General features: G+C 38.3%; 1 protein-coding gene across 7 annotated transcripts in view; it reads right to left on the bottom strand.

Moving 5' to 3' along the window:
* The window catches only part of UTRN (utrophin), a 345,054-nt gene that overhangs the window by 85,161 nt on the left and 246,779 nt on the right, over positions 1-13,114 (bottom strand). For all 7 annotated transcript variants that reach the window (XM_035108828.3, XM_035108822.3, XM_060272729.2 and 4 more), the window contains exon 55: positions 2,753-2,882. In XM_035108828.3, coding sequence (XP_034964719.3) covers positions 2,753-2,882 — 130 coding nt within the window. The remainder of the gene's footprint in view (positions 1-2,752; positions 2,883-13,114) is intronic.

The following is a 13,114-nucleotide window of genomic DNA, read 5'->3' as shown; positions in this document are numbered from 1 at the left end:
GATCTATCAAAGTAACATTTGCAACTGCATAATTACTTGATATTACCAAGGGATCTCACCAATATTCACTAGTTTGCTTCTAAAATCTCTCTCTTTTTCACTTCATTTAAGTTTTTGGTTTGTTCCAAGCTCTTGCCAAATCAAGCTTTGGACTTCTGGTGCATCCTGACATTATTAGGTAAAACGAAAAGGTGACAGGAAATAAGTTTTCAAAGTCACCTCTATGTAGCAAGAAAGATATATGCATTACAAGACCATGCCAGCTAGGTATTGAATATGTGCAGATACCCCAAGATACCCAGGAATATGCCTACATGTCTGGATATATTTTTTAAAAAAAAGCAGTGGGAGGGGGTAGGACTAGTGACCAGACTCCAAGGATTAGGGAGGTCAGTGAATGTGCCTGGTCTATGACATCCCTTCTGAATTAAAAACCTCGTACTTTATAATGAAGCAGTAGTCCTGAAGGAGTCAATGCTAACAGTTCATGAGTATGAGACTCTATTAGTAACTACATTTCATCTACATGTAAAATTAATTACAGTATTTGCCATGTTCTTTTGCACAACTGTTTACAGGACAGCTCCACTGCCAGAATTTCTGGCTAGAACATCTCTGGATACAACTCACTGTTTGCAGTCCTTTCCCGTCTTGGAATAGTCTGACAAGCTTTGGGCCAAGTAAGAGGAACCTATACTGTGGACCGTAGCCCTGCCAGTAGTGCCCCAGTTTCCATGACGGAAAGGGGGAGCATTGGCACTGTGCTAGAATGATAGCACAGAAATGATCCAAACTGCTGTGGGTTCCTATACCACCAAAGAGCCAAATGTTCACCCAAAGGCCATCAATAGTTGGCACAGGGATAAAAGAATGGCTGAGCCACTACTTCTTCAACCATCCTTTCCTCCTGGATTCAGATACGCACGGTAGATCTGGCCCTAGTTTTCCCAGCCCCTTGCAGTGGGGTCAACCACTTGCACCACTGCACAGCTCACATTTATCTAAGGGCCAAACAAGATGACTTGAACATGACTTGAGCATGTCTAGTGTTTAATCCAGGCATCCCCAAACTGCGACCCTCCAGATGTTTTGGCCTACAACTCCCATGATCCCTAGCTAACAGGACCAGTGGTCAGGGATGATGGGAATTGTAGTCCAAAACATCTGGAAGGCCAAAGTTTGAGAATGCCTGGTTTAATCAATGGGAAGTTGAAAATCGGGCTCAGAAATATGGCACACATGGACCAAGGGGTCATCCTCTCCCAGGAGAGAATGTTGCACTGGCACCAAAGGAAATTCCCCTCCCAAATCCAAAACAAAGAAAATGGAAAATGTCCAGGAGTAGGATGGGGGGGGGGGTAATGTGGTTTCTTAGTAAGGTGCACAATTGAAAGCTTCGAAGCCTTCGGAATTGGCGCTTGTATCATTTGTTTGGTTTTTTTTTAATAAATATGATTAAGTTGAAAGAAGCCAGGTGTTAATTAGCTACTAAAAACCCAGCTAGTCTTTAAATGAGGCAATTTACCACAGCAGTGCTCGCCAGCCTAATATACTCAACTACTGAATGAATATTACTGATTACCATCTTCTCATAATGCAATGGTCTGAACAAATTTGAACTTGGAAAATATTTTTCATAATAATTCTCCCAATTTAGATCAGCTATATTATACATCTCATCAAAGCTACCTAATGTAGCATAGTATCCATCTGACTGTTCAAAACAGCTGGGGGACAGGATCCAGTAAAGGAGCCTGGCAAAGAACTAGCCTGGGGAAAATGTTCATTTGTTTTAATCAGCAAGCATTCATAATGGAAACCCGAAGTCAAAGAGGAAGAAACTGGGAAAGGCGAAGTTGCACACACAGTACAACTGCATAAAATTAAAATGTGTTTATGCAACAGATAGTTTCTTACAACACCAGTTGTTCCCAATTAATAGAACAATAGAAAAGCAGGCCAGGAAAAGCCAACAAAGCTGTCATGAAATAAGATTATTATTATTTTAGTTTCTGGCAAATACATTTCTGGTAAGTGTGTTTCGGATTGCAGCCTTCATGAACTAAAAGCAGTGTACAATACTATGCATTTTCTTCCTGTTAATGTGCTCTAAAAACAGACTGAATTTATTATGTATTTTGAAAGTATAATATACAATGTGAGCGGATATCTGAATCCCTACTCTGGTTCTGTGTTTGATATGCATAGTTGTACTGCTATAAAACGAGGGTGGGAATCTGGATAGATAGGAACTCCCATCATCCTTGGCCACTGGCTGAAGCTGATGGGAATTGTGTCTCAGACATCTGAAGGGCCCCATCCCCCATCCCTGATATGTAAAGAACATATTCGTAAGGCTAGTAAAACTTAAAACAGAAAACAATGGTCAAGGTAACAGAATCATACATGATTCAGGTGCCTTCAGGGCAAAACATTTTGCAACTGTCATGACAATCAGAAAATAGTTTCTTATATACCATGTTGCTACAGCGGTGTTACACCAAACTGCATTGCACCAGTAACAGCAATATACACAGTAACAGACAGTATCACTTGTAAAACTGCCCAATCTCTTGTCTTGGACAACTCACCAGCTCTCCAACTGTCAGGATTTATTCATTTATTTTATTTAAATGGTACTACTGTGGCATTCCCTAGACCACACACAATTCATTTAAAGTTCTTTGGAGAACAATGAATAATCACCAGAGAAATCACACATTCAACAAAGAAACTGGGTTTAAAAACTGACCTGACTTTGAGTGTACGTTTTTTCTTGGTTCTTCGGGGCCTTCGATTGGTTGATCAGCGAGGAACACTCGTGCTTGGTCTACAGCATTCAAAATGGCTTGCTCTTTATCCTTCAACTCACGCCTTAGTGCCTTTTCAAAAGAAAAACAGTGGAGTCAGTTTTGATCTAAGGCTGCAACTCTCCATATTCATTTCTTTGACCTAACTTGGAGCTATGGTTAGAGGTTTTATTACAATCAAGTGGTATATAAATTTTCTTAAACAAAATAAATGGTTCATTGCATTTAGAATCTCTGTGAAATAACATTTATCCACCATGGATCCAGTCTTGTCATCATTTATCATCATTGGGTGGGGGGGGGGGAGAGATGCTGCTTTTCAATGCACACCTGCAGAGTTCTGCTTAATTAGAAAGCTCTGATCCCCAAACCTTGCCTTTTATTTCGTGGTTCGGGGAGGGGAAAATGTGATTTTCGTTTTTTTCCCTCCTCCTTTTTTTTGGGGGGGGGGTTCCTTTTCAATGTGCCCTTTACAGTTTTCTATATTCAGAAGTCACAAATGGAAAACCCTGTCAGTATTTCAGATATGTGGGCAGTGAGAGTTTATTAATGTGCATCATTAATACACCAGGTTTGAGGCAGGGCTGTAAACAGACAGGTCAGAAAGAAATGAAAATGCAGGCAATGATTCTGTAATTAAGTTATAACACTACTGTGTTAGCAACAGCTGTTTTGAAAATTAACATAGTTAATTAGGTAATTATCACAGTGTTGTGTTTTCATGTCTGACAGTAAGAGCAATTCGACAGTGGAGCAGATTCCCACAAGAGGTGGTGGACTCTCCTTTCTTGGAGCGCTCACAGGCCAGTGTTTCCCAGTTGTCAGTGTTTATACTACATTTTTTAAAGATTTGCCTTGAGACAGTCTTTAAACCTCTTTTGTTGACCACCAGCATTACACTTTCCATTTTTAAGTTCGGAATAGAGTAGTTGCTTTGGAAGACGATCATCAGGCATCCGCACAACATGACCAGTCCAACGAAGTTGATGTTGAAGAATCATTGCTTCAACACTGGTGATCTTTACTTCTTCCAGTACACTGCCATTAGTCTTCCCAAGTGATATGTATAATTTTTTGGAGTTCCCTACCTAGGCAGCTATCTTTCCACAAGGGCCAACATTGATGCCACAATCCAGCATCGCCTGAGCTCTGCGAATGCAGCTTTCTTCCGATTGAAGTGCAGAGTGTTTGAGGACCGGGACATTCTCAGGGAAACCAAAATGTGTGCTTACAAGCTTTTGTACTACCGACCTTACTGTATGCTTGTGAAACATGGACCACTTATAAACACCATCTCCTTGAAAGATTCCATCAATGCATGATCTAGTTTCCAAGGGATTGGGCTAGATGACTTTCATGGTGCCTTCCAACTCCATAATTCTAGGATTCTATGACTTAACTGCTTACAAGTCCTCCCCACAACGCTGTGTGTATATAACGCAGGATAACACTGCATGCATCTGATAAAACAGACCAAAGTCCACAGAAGCATAAGGCACCACAAGACTCACAGTACCTTGCTCCTTTTACTAAACCGGAGAAAGTTGAAAAGTATGCAGTGCAGCAATAACTAGAATGCTGTAATATTCTACACAGAAAAATACATCTTTAATATGTATGAAATAGCATCTGATTTAAGCATCCTCTAACATGCCACTTTTATCAGATTCAGAAGACAGTACTTGAATGAAAATCAAGACTTTAAAGGAAGATAAAAATAGGGCACAAAAATTCAAGAGCATGAAGAGGGTTGTAATAGTAATTTTTTATTATTTCATTAAAAATTTGATAACGTGCTTCAAAAGTACATCTTATTTTCCATAAGGGCAAATTGTAAGAGATAGAACTTTATGAGCAGGGACCTATCACATATTTATTTAAAAGTTATATATGAATATATATGTGTAGCATGGCCTCAAGCCGTCCTTAGTAGCTTGCCATGTCCTTTGATCTCTGGTTCAATGTTGCCAGGGCCAAGTAATCCCTGTGGGGAACTGTCCCCAGATCTAGACTGGGGGGTGAATTCTGCTGCTCAGTTTAGGCAGGGATGTATTTTGGGTTGCCTCAATTACTCATTTTTCCGATCTTTAATTCAGTTTCCCATATATCTGCATTAGCTTTGTTTTGTTTTTTAAGTCCTCATGAACACTTCTCAACGCTTAATCACAGACTTCTCATAAACACATTTTTGTATGCTGATATATACATCTTTGCAAGCAATTTCCCTAAAGTAATGCATTTTTTAATGATTGTTTTTTTACTAATGTGGGCATTATAATGCACATTTGCCCCTAATATTTGCATTTCTGACACATCTCTAGGATGGACAACTGCATCACAACATTTGGAGAAGTGAGGCTTTTGAACGAAAACTGTTTCAATTCCTCTATTGTTTCAGGAGGTGCAAATTAGGTAAGTTTACATAAAACAGGTCTCAATTTCTTCCCATCCCTAGCTTAGTGTCCGTTAGGGCAGCTGCTGGACTGGATGTTTCTCATGTAATAAGCAGAAATTCTGCCCTCTTCGTCATACTGCATTGGGTAAACAGCAACCCTGGTTCTAGAACAGTAGCTCTCCATTGCCACATGTCTTACTGCTTACTGGAAGCAGTTTTCAACATGGAACTGAGGCCTATTTAGACAAAAATCCAAAATCCGACTAGGAATGCCTATTGTTGAACAGTCAAATCCTAACATTCAACATTGTATTCCATTGCTCTTTTTTCTTCTAAATGTCAGAAAATGTCTGGTGAACAGTAGTATCTATTCTGTTGAATAAAAGGAATTCTTACCAGTTAGAAACACTTTGTTTTGTGAAATAAATGCATGCAATTATTTTACTTTGTTTATTTGCCCTGTAAGCTGTGGTACAAACTAAAATCAGGGAACAGAACTATAAACATTTATCCACAATTATCTGCTGTCTACTTTGGTCTATTCTGTTCTTTCCCTAAACTGAGAAAAACATCACTTGCTTATTTTAATTGGAAAGATAGTTAAAGATACAGGTTCCCCATCCCTTCACTATACCAAGAAAGCCCATGAAGGTGTTGCCTTCTCTCTGGAATATGTTGGTGGAAATGTGGAATATCTTTTCCCCAAAGCTAATATTTCCTCAAAATGAGCTCCAACAAAATTCACTTTAGGACTGGGCTTGCATAATCTTGATCATGGATGCCTGTAGTATAGAACTTTCACCTTTTAAGTCAGAAATCACATTGCAACAACTCCCCCCCCCCCCATGGGCGTACCCAGGATCAAAGCTAGGGGGGCAAAAAGCCACGCCCCAGCCACGCCACCCAGCCACCCGATTGGCTAGCTGACAATGACGTGGCCAGGATCCCCCCAGGAGGCATGGTCAACGTCCACACACCCCAGAGGAAAGGGGGCCGTTTACAAGGCAGCACACGTAGCCACCCGCGCTTGCACTCCTGCCTCGCCCGCTCCTTTAATGGCAGCAGTGACTAAAACGAGGCAGCAGCTGCCTCCGTTGAAGGAAACCTGGACCTGGACCTGGACCTGGGCTAACTAGCAGAAAGTGCTGCCCCACAATGCTCCACGGCACTTCATTTGCAAGAGTGTGGGCTAAAGTTAGCCCAGGTCCAGGTCCAAAGATGTATTGCACAGCACTATCAACCCAAAAAACATCACATGTATTTTAAAATAACTATCTCATTTGTAGGTTTATCAAACATTTTCCACAGGCTTATGCTGAACAGGTAAGTCTGCTAAAGTTTTTTGATAGAGGAAGGCAAGGCCATTTTCAATTAGAAAACCTGAGGATTTCTTAAAAACAAAACACATCATCTAAATCACTTTTATTAGGCACCAACTCAGTGAAGTAAAAGCAGTTTTTATTTGAGCCTGAATCTGTTGGGTCTTTCACAGGTTTATGTCCCAATACCATCAACTAGTATTGAATTACCCTCTAATTATACTGAGACAGGTGTTGGAGAAACTTGTTTCTTTTATAGTTATGGGTGGAAATGGAAAGCTCTTGAGGTTGCAGTGACTGAGAAAAAAGAGTTTTTATATGGCTTACAAGAAATCAAGAGACTTTGTTGTAATACAGATTCTGTGCTGTAACAAAAGAAACTTTATCTGGTAATACCAAGGTATTATATCAACGTGAACAGGACTCTGCCCTTTTTCTGAGGCAGATCATAAAATCACCTTGCAACTGCTTGAAACAAATGTGAATTTCTGCAACTGATCCACTTCAAAATAGTCTCACGTATGAGCTCATGTATGTTGTGAGGAATTAAAAACTATGCACACAAATTTAAAACTTTGTCCCATGCATCCTATGAGTGTTGCATTTCAAGCCCGTTATACTTTAATCATAAAATGTTGATTTTAGTACCGTAAATACTATTATTATTTTTTGCAATATTTTTTATTAAATTTTCCATTTCTATGTTCATTACATTATATTCATTACATCTATCATGGCTTTAAATTCTTAAATTTCCGATCAAATAGAAAAAAAAAAGGAGAAAAGAAAAGACAGGGAGGGAGAAACATAAAGCTAGAAACAAAAACCAAAAATATTATTAAGTCCCATTTCTATTCAACTTTATATGTTGGACTTCCATTCTTCTTTCTTCTGTCTTCATTCTGTCATCTTTCCCTTTTTCGCAGATATTTTCACAGTTCGTTTTAATTTTCTTCTCTCTTTCACAAATTATAAACATAACATTGAATATACATACAGTATATAACTGACTTTTAATCAATCATGTATTTACTATACCAAATTAATGAATTGTGTCCTATGTTATGTTTTAATATTCATACCCTGTTATCTTATTGTAATAAAGTATTTTATAACATCTAGTTATGAGATTGAATTCATTTTGCTAGTATTAATACGTTCAATACATCTTACTGATATATTTTTACATATTTCTTTTCATAGTGTTTCTTCGCCCTACTGTCAAGTTTTTGCTGTTGATTTTGTTTTTTCCTTGTATCCAATTTTTACTATCACCATTCATCCACTAATAAAATTTGCTACAATTTCCAAACCTAAACAAAAACAAAAACAAACAAACAACAAAACTAAACTAACCATTTCAATAGAAGGGACCCCGTTAGTCTCTCCCATCGTTGGTATTTATTGTCCATATAATCTATTAAAATTTCTTCTAATTTTCAAGGAGTTTCCACTTTCTTCTCAATCTTGGCATGAGTACCTGCTAAGCTTAATTTTCCACCCTCTTATCATTATATATATATCTATACACACACATATATATTTCCTGCTCAATTTCTTATTTATCTCTATCAGGTTCCTCTACCACTCCTTGTATTTTCCCCAACTCTTTATGGCTTCTTCCAAATTCCTTCATCTCCTGCTCTGTTTTAATCTTAAAATTTTCATCCTTGTAATAAAATAATACACCTTCAGGGTACTCCCATCGAAATCTTATTTTGTTTTCAGTCAATTTTTTTGTCAACTCTTTGTAAACATTTCTTTTAAATAAAAACCGGTCTGGAATATCTCTGTACACCACAATTGGTTTCCCGTCTATATACCACTTCTCCTCCCTACTTTTCTTCATAATTGTATTTCTGACTTCTATTGAACTCAATGTTACTAAACAGACCCCTGGACATTTTTTTGATCTTGTTATGCGTGAGTTAACCTTTATTCTGAATGCATTGGTTATCATATAATCAACTTCCTCTTCTTTCAAATCTAGCAACCTAGCAGTTTCTCTAATTAATTTACCGCTTAGGTTTTCCCCCTCCATTTCTGGGACACCGCAAAATTTTAAGTTCTTTGACCTTTCATTCATTTGAAGAAGCGCCAGGTTGTCCAACATATTCTCCTGTGTTTTTATTATTTCTGTTATTTGTCCTTTCATTTTTTTCCCTTTCTAACCTATTTCCTCTGACCTCTATGTGTATCCTTTTTGTCTGCTCTTCAGCTGTCTGGCTTTTATTTTCCAGTGTTTTTATTTGTCCTGATAGTTCAGTTATTACCTCAGCTAATTGTTTGCCTATTTTCATCTCACTCTCCCTCAATTCTGTCCTTATTTGCTTAATCTCTTCCAGAATTTTAATTAAAACCCCATCCCCATCCCCTTCTATTTCTGATATTGAAGGTCTTCTCTCTTCAGCGGTTTTTATTTTTACTCCTTTGCGAGGCATTTTAAGGTCTCCTTGTATTTCTTTACTATTGTGCTATACCTTCTTCCCCCACTAGAGGTCCTATCCCCCTGGCAGTCTTCCTTTATTCACCTTTAAACACAATCCAAAAGCAGTATCAATAAGTTAATCACAAGGAACCGCTTATCAGTCCAGCCCCCTTAAGCCTTTTTAGAGCAATAGAAACTTTGAGAAAGTGCTGTGGGTACCAATCACAAAACGGCTACCAGGTAGGCATGGCATGACAAAAAAATAGAGAAAGAATACAGTCATTGCTGTTACTTTCTAGTCAGAAGCTTATTTCCATGATAAGAAAAGAAAAGAAGAACCCTGTTGAGTATATTATAGGTTCACGGCAATAATAGTAATAGTAATAGTAATAGTAATAATAATAATAATAATAATTTATTATTTATACCCTGCCCATCTGGCTGGGTTTCCCCAGCCACTCTGGACGGCTCCCAACCAAATATTAAAAACAGTACAGCATCAAACATTAAGAACTTCCCTAAACAGGGCTGCCTTCAGTTATCTTCTAAAAGTAAAATAGTTGCTTACTCAGGCAAAGTCCTGAGAAGTGCTAGGAGATATCTTAATTCTTAAAAAAAAATAAGAATGTGGAATATTTGTATTAGTGACTGAACACAAATCAGTTCTGGAGGAAGGTTTTTTTAAAAATACATCTAGATAGTAAAATTAATGCAGATTTATATTTGATTAAAAGGGTTAAGACTAAGATCAACTCCTGAGAGGAAAATAACCTGATTAAAGCAGAGCTTTAACCAGTGCAACTTCACACAAATGTGACAGGATTCAACTAAGGCCAGGAATGCAGAAAAATATCGCTTAATTGAGAAAAGATTACAAAAGCCCGAAGAATAATTACTTTAATTAAAGTCTGCCAGTACCATTTTACATAACTATATGAATTTGTGGTTACAAATTTAGACTTTGGTTTCCCAGAGCAATTACTGGTTCAGCTCAAGGAAGGCTAAAAATATATATACACCAAAGGTTATTTAATACACAAAAAATATGGGAAAGCAGTCTTATAAACCATGCAGAGATCTTTAGTTCTACTAAGTAGTAGATACATTTTGTTAATAAGAAACAGACACTGGTGATAGCTATTTGTCCTTTTATGTTGTGAAAGACCCTGTGATCTACGGATGAAGGATAGTATACAAATTTAATATAACTAAATTTTAAAAGAAACATTATTTCAGTGCTTTAAGAATACCCCTAAGTAACACTGAATATTGTTTAAAAATATTTTTTCCCGGGGGGGGGGGGCAAAATAGGGATTGAACTGTTCTGCCTTCTCTTTGTCACTAATTAACATGCCAGCATCCTGACTGAGCAGATGGCCTATCATTTCTTTCCTTCTCTTTCAAACATTCCTGAAAAACACATTTTTACAGCTCTGAGCATCCCTCACTAGTCTCAGCTAATTCTCAGCTTTAGCTTTCCTGTCATTGTCCTTATAAGTCTGGCCCACACGTCTATGTGCATTCTTGGGCAACCTGTCCACCCTTCCATTTCTTCTTTATTTTCAACAAAGGACTAAGCATTTTGTTCTGCCACATCAGCTTTTCAGATAACTCTCAGATTTATCTCTTGGAATTATTTTGGAGATTATCTTGGAGATTGCACTTTTAGCAATTCCTTCCTCAGGAACTTTCACCCATGTTGGATTCTTTTTTCTGTTAGTTTGGCCAGTGAATTTGGCATGGGGACTTAACGCTTGAAGTGCATTGTAAAATTGTCACAGCAGGCACCTAAGGCCTCCAAGCCAGTTGCATTTCAAACATATGAGTTATCCCACTTCATCTTAGTTATGCTTAACACTTAAACTTTTTCATGAATTCAGATAACTTGGAAATAGCAGATATGTGCTACCATAGTTCAGAGTACTCTAAAAACAGAAATACATTTGAGCATTGATAGGGTTTACTTTTGTAGTTTTGTAACACATTTCCTGGACAATTTGCTATATGTTAAAAAGCCACTCTCAAAAATAATATTTGTTTCTGCAATTGCTTGCATTCACTTCTCAAATGGGACTTCAAAGTTTCAACCATGATCCCAAAATTTTACATTTGTCAATAGTCTCATGGAAAACAATTAGGTGAATGTATTTTGAGCGACATATTCTTTTGCCCTTAACCATACCACAAAGAGTGATTAATTCCAGAGTCAAAACTAATTAATTAAGTTGTTGTTTCAGACTGTGAAGTATGCAATTAGTACCAGCTAAGCTAATGATATGAAAATCAGCATTAAATGTGCCTTGCAAACAGATCTCACAATATGCTCACCACAGAAAGTTGTAGCAAAATCTGTTTTGCGTATATATCAGGCATCCCCAACCTTCGGCCCTCCAGATGTTTTGGACTACAATTCCCATCACCCCTGACCACTGGTCCTGTTAGCTAGAGAGTTGTAGGCCAAAACATCTGGAGGACCGCAGATTGGGGGTGCCTGGTATATATGCATAAAAACCAAAGTAAACTGTTGTCAACAGGATTCCTGAAATTGGGGTGTAGAGTACAACATAATAGGAAAACACAAAAGTTCATAATAGGAATAAACAAAATATAATACAGAGAATAAAACTGTCAGATTCCATCCCTGCAGTGGCAAAGCTGCATGCTCCGCTACTGGGGGCGCAGAGCAGGCGGGGGCATGGCGCGCCTCCCAGGGGTGTGATGCACCACCTGTGGGGTGGGTGCGGTGCGGCGCGTGTTAGGGGGGCGCCGCGATGGCACCCTACTGGAATAGTGGTGCAGGGGTGGTCTGCTCCCTCCGCACTGCTGTCCCTCCGCAAGTGCATCCCTGTCCATTCTGAACAGAACAGTATTGACAATTACAAGCAATATATTTTTTGCTTGGTGTTTCAGTACACGTCAGATTCTTTAGTGACCATGAAATCCCAGAAGGCTAGCGAGCGATGGATCTTGGGTGTTTTTATAGAAAGAAGAAGAAATCAACACTTTAAAACCCAGGACCCTTAACTTGTCTCCTGAGTAGTCTTTACGAGGTTAAGGCTCTGCTATATTTATACACTCACAGTAGGCTCTACCATCTGTTGTTTAATCTCTGCGTCATTTTATTTCTGAGTCTTTATCAGACACTATCTTTTTTAAAGTAGCTTCTAGTTTCTCTTACTAAAACCTTGAGAAAACTCCCCCCCCCAAAAAAGTGCAATGCAAATTTACATATAGTTGGTTTGCAATATTTCCAGTCTTTTAATTTTAGTTATTTTAGAAGTGGGTGGGATGTTTTAAATGTATTTATTTTCTCCCCTTGGTTTTAATGTATCTATGCGGGTTGTTTGTTTGTTTGTAAATCACTTTGGGCTGCCAAAATTTGGGTAGGGCAAAATAAATTGACTAACAAATTTAACAAATGATCATCACCCCGATTCTGATATGCTGGTTGCATAAACCAGATACTCCTGTCTGCCGCAGCCAACATGGTCAGGGATGATGGGAGTTGTAATTCAACAATCTGGAGGGAAGAGGCTCTGAATCATGGACACATATGAAAGGCCTTTCAGATTTTCCCCCTGGCACAATTCTAAGATAGGCAGAAGGTCATTTCTCTAGCTTATAGATTATCTTAAATGCGCCACACTGATTTTGGCAACACAAAATGATAAACAAACTAACAAACACCCCACATTAAAATCAAGTGAAAAAATAAATACATTAAAAACATCCCGCCCAACTTCTAAAAGGCCACTTATAGTTAAAGGCAATCCACAAACAGGTAGAAATGGCCCATTATTTTGTTGCCACCCTCCAGATCTCTCATGGAGGGGCCACAAAAAGAAGGGCTTCAGATAATGATCACTGGTTGGTTCATATGGGGAGAGGCAGACCTTGAAGTACTGCAGCCCTGAGCCGTTGAAGCTTTATCAGTCCAAACCAGCACTTGGGCCGGAAACTAATTGGATCAATATGTGGAACTATTAACGTTCTGCTCCCCTTCTCTATTAGAAACAAAGTAAAGCTGTAATTTGTCTCCTTCAATTAGGAAATGTTTTAAAGATTTGATTAAATCAAATTGAAAATACCTCAACTATTGAATGGAAGTATTTGGTACATACATTGTAAGAGAAAAAAAAGTTATTCCTTAGCCTTTTCTTCA

This window comes from Zootoca vivipara, chromosome 3 (genome assembly GCF_965207765.1).
Source record: "Zootoca vivipara chromosome 3, rZooViv2.hap1.1, whole genome shotgun sequence".
NCBI lineage: Eukaryota > Metazoa > Chordata > Lepidosauria > Squamata > Lacertidae > Zootoca > Zootoca vivipara.
Note: the sequence above shows the minus strand (reverse complement) of the source record. Positions and strands in the feature narration are given on the sequence as shown.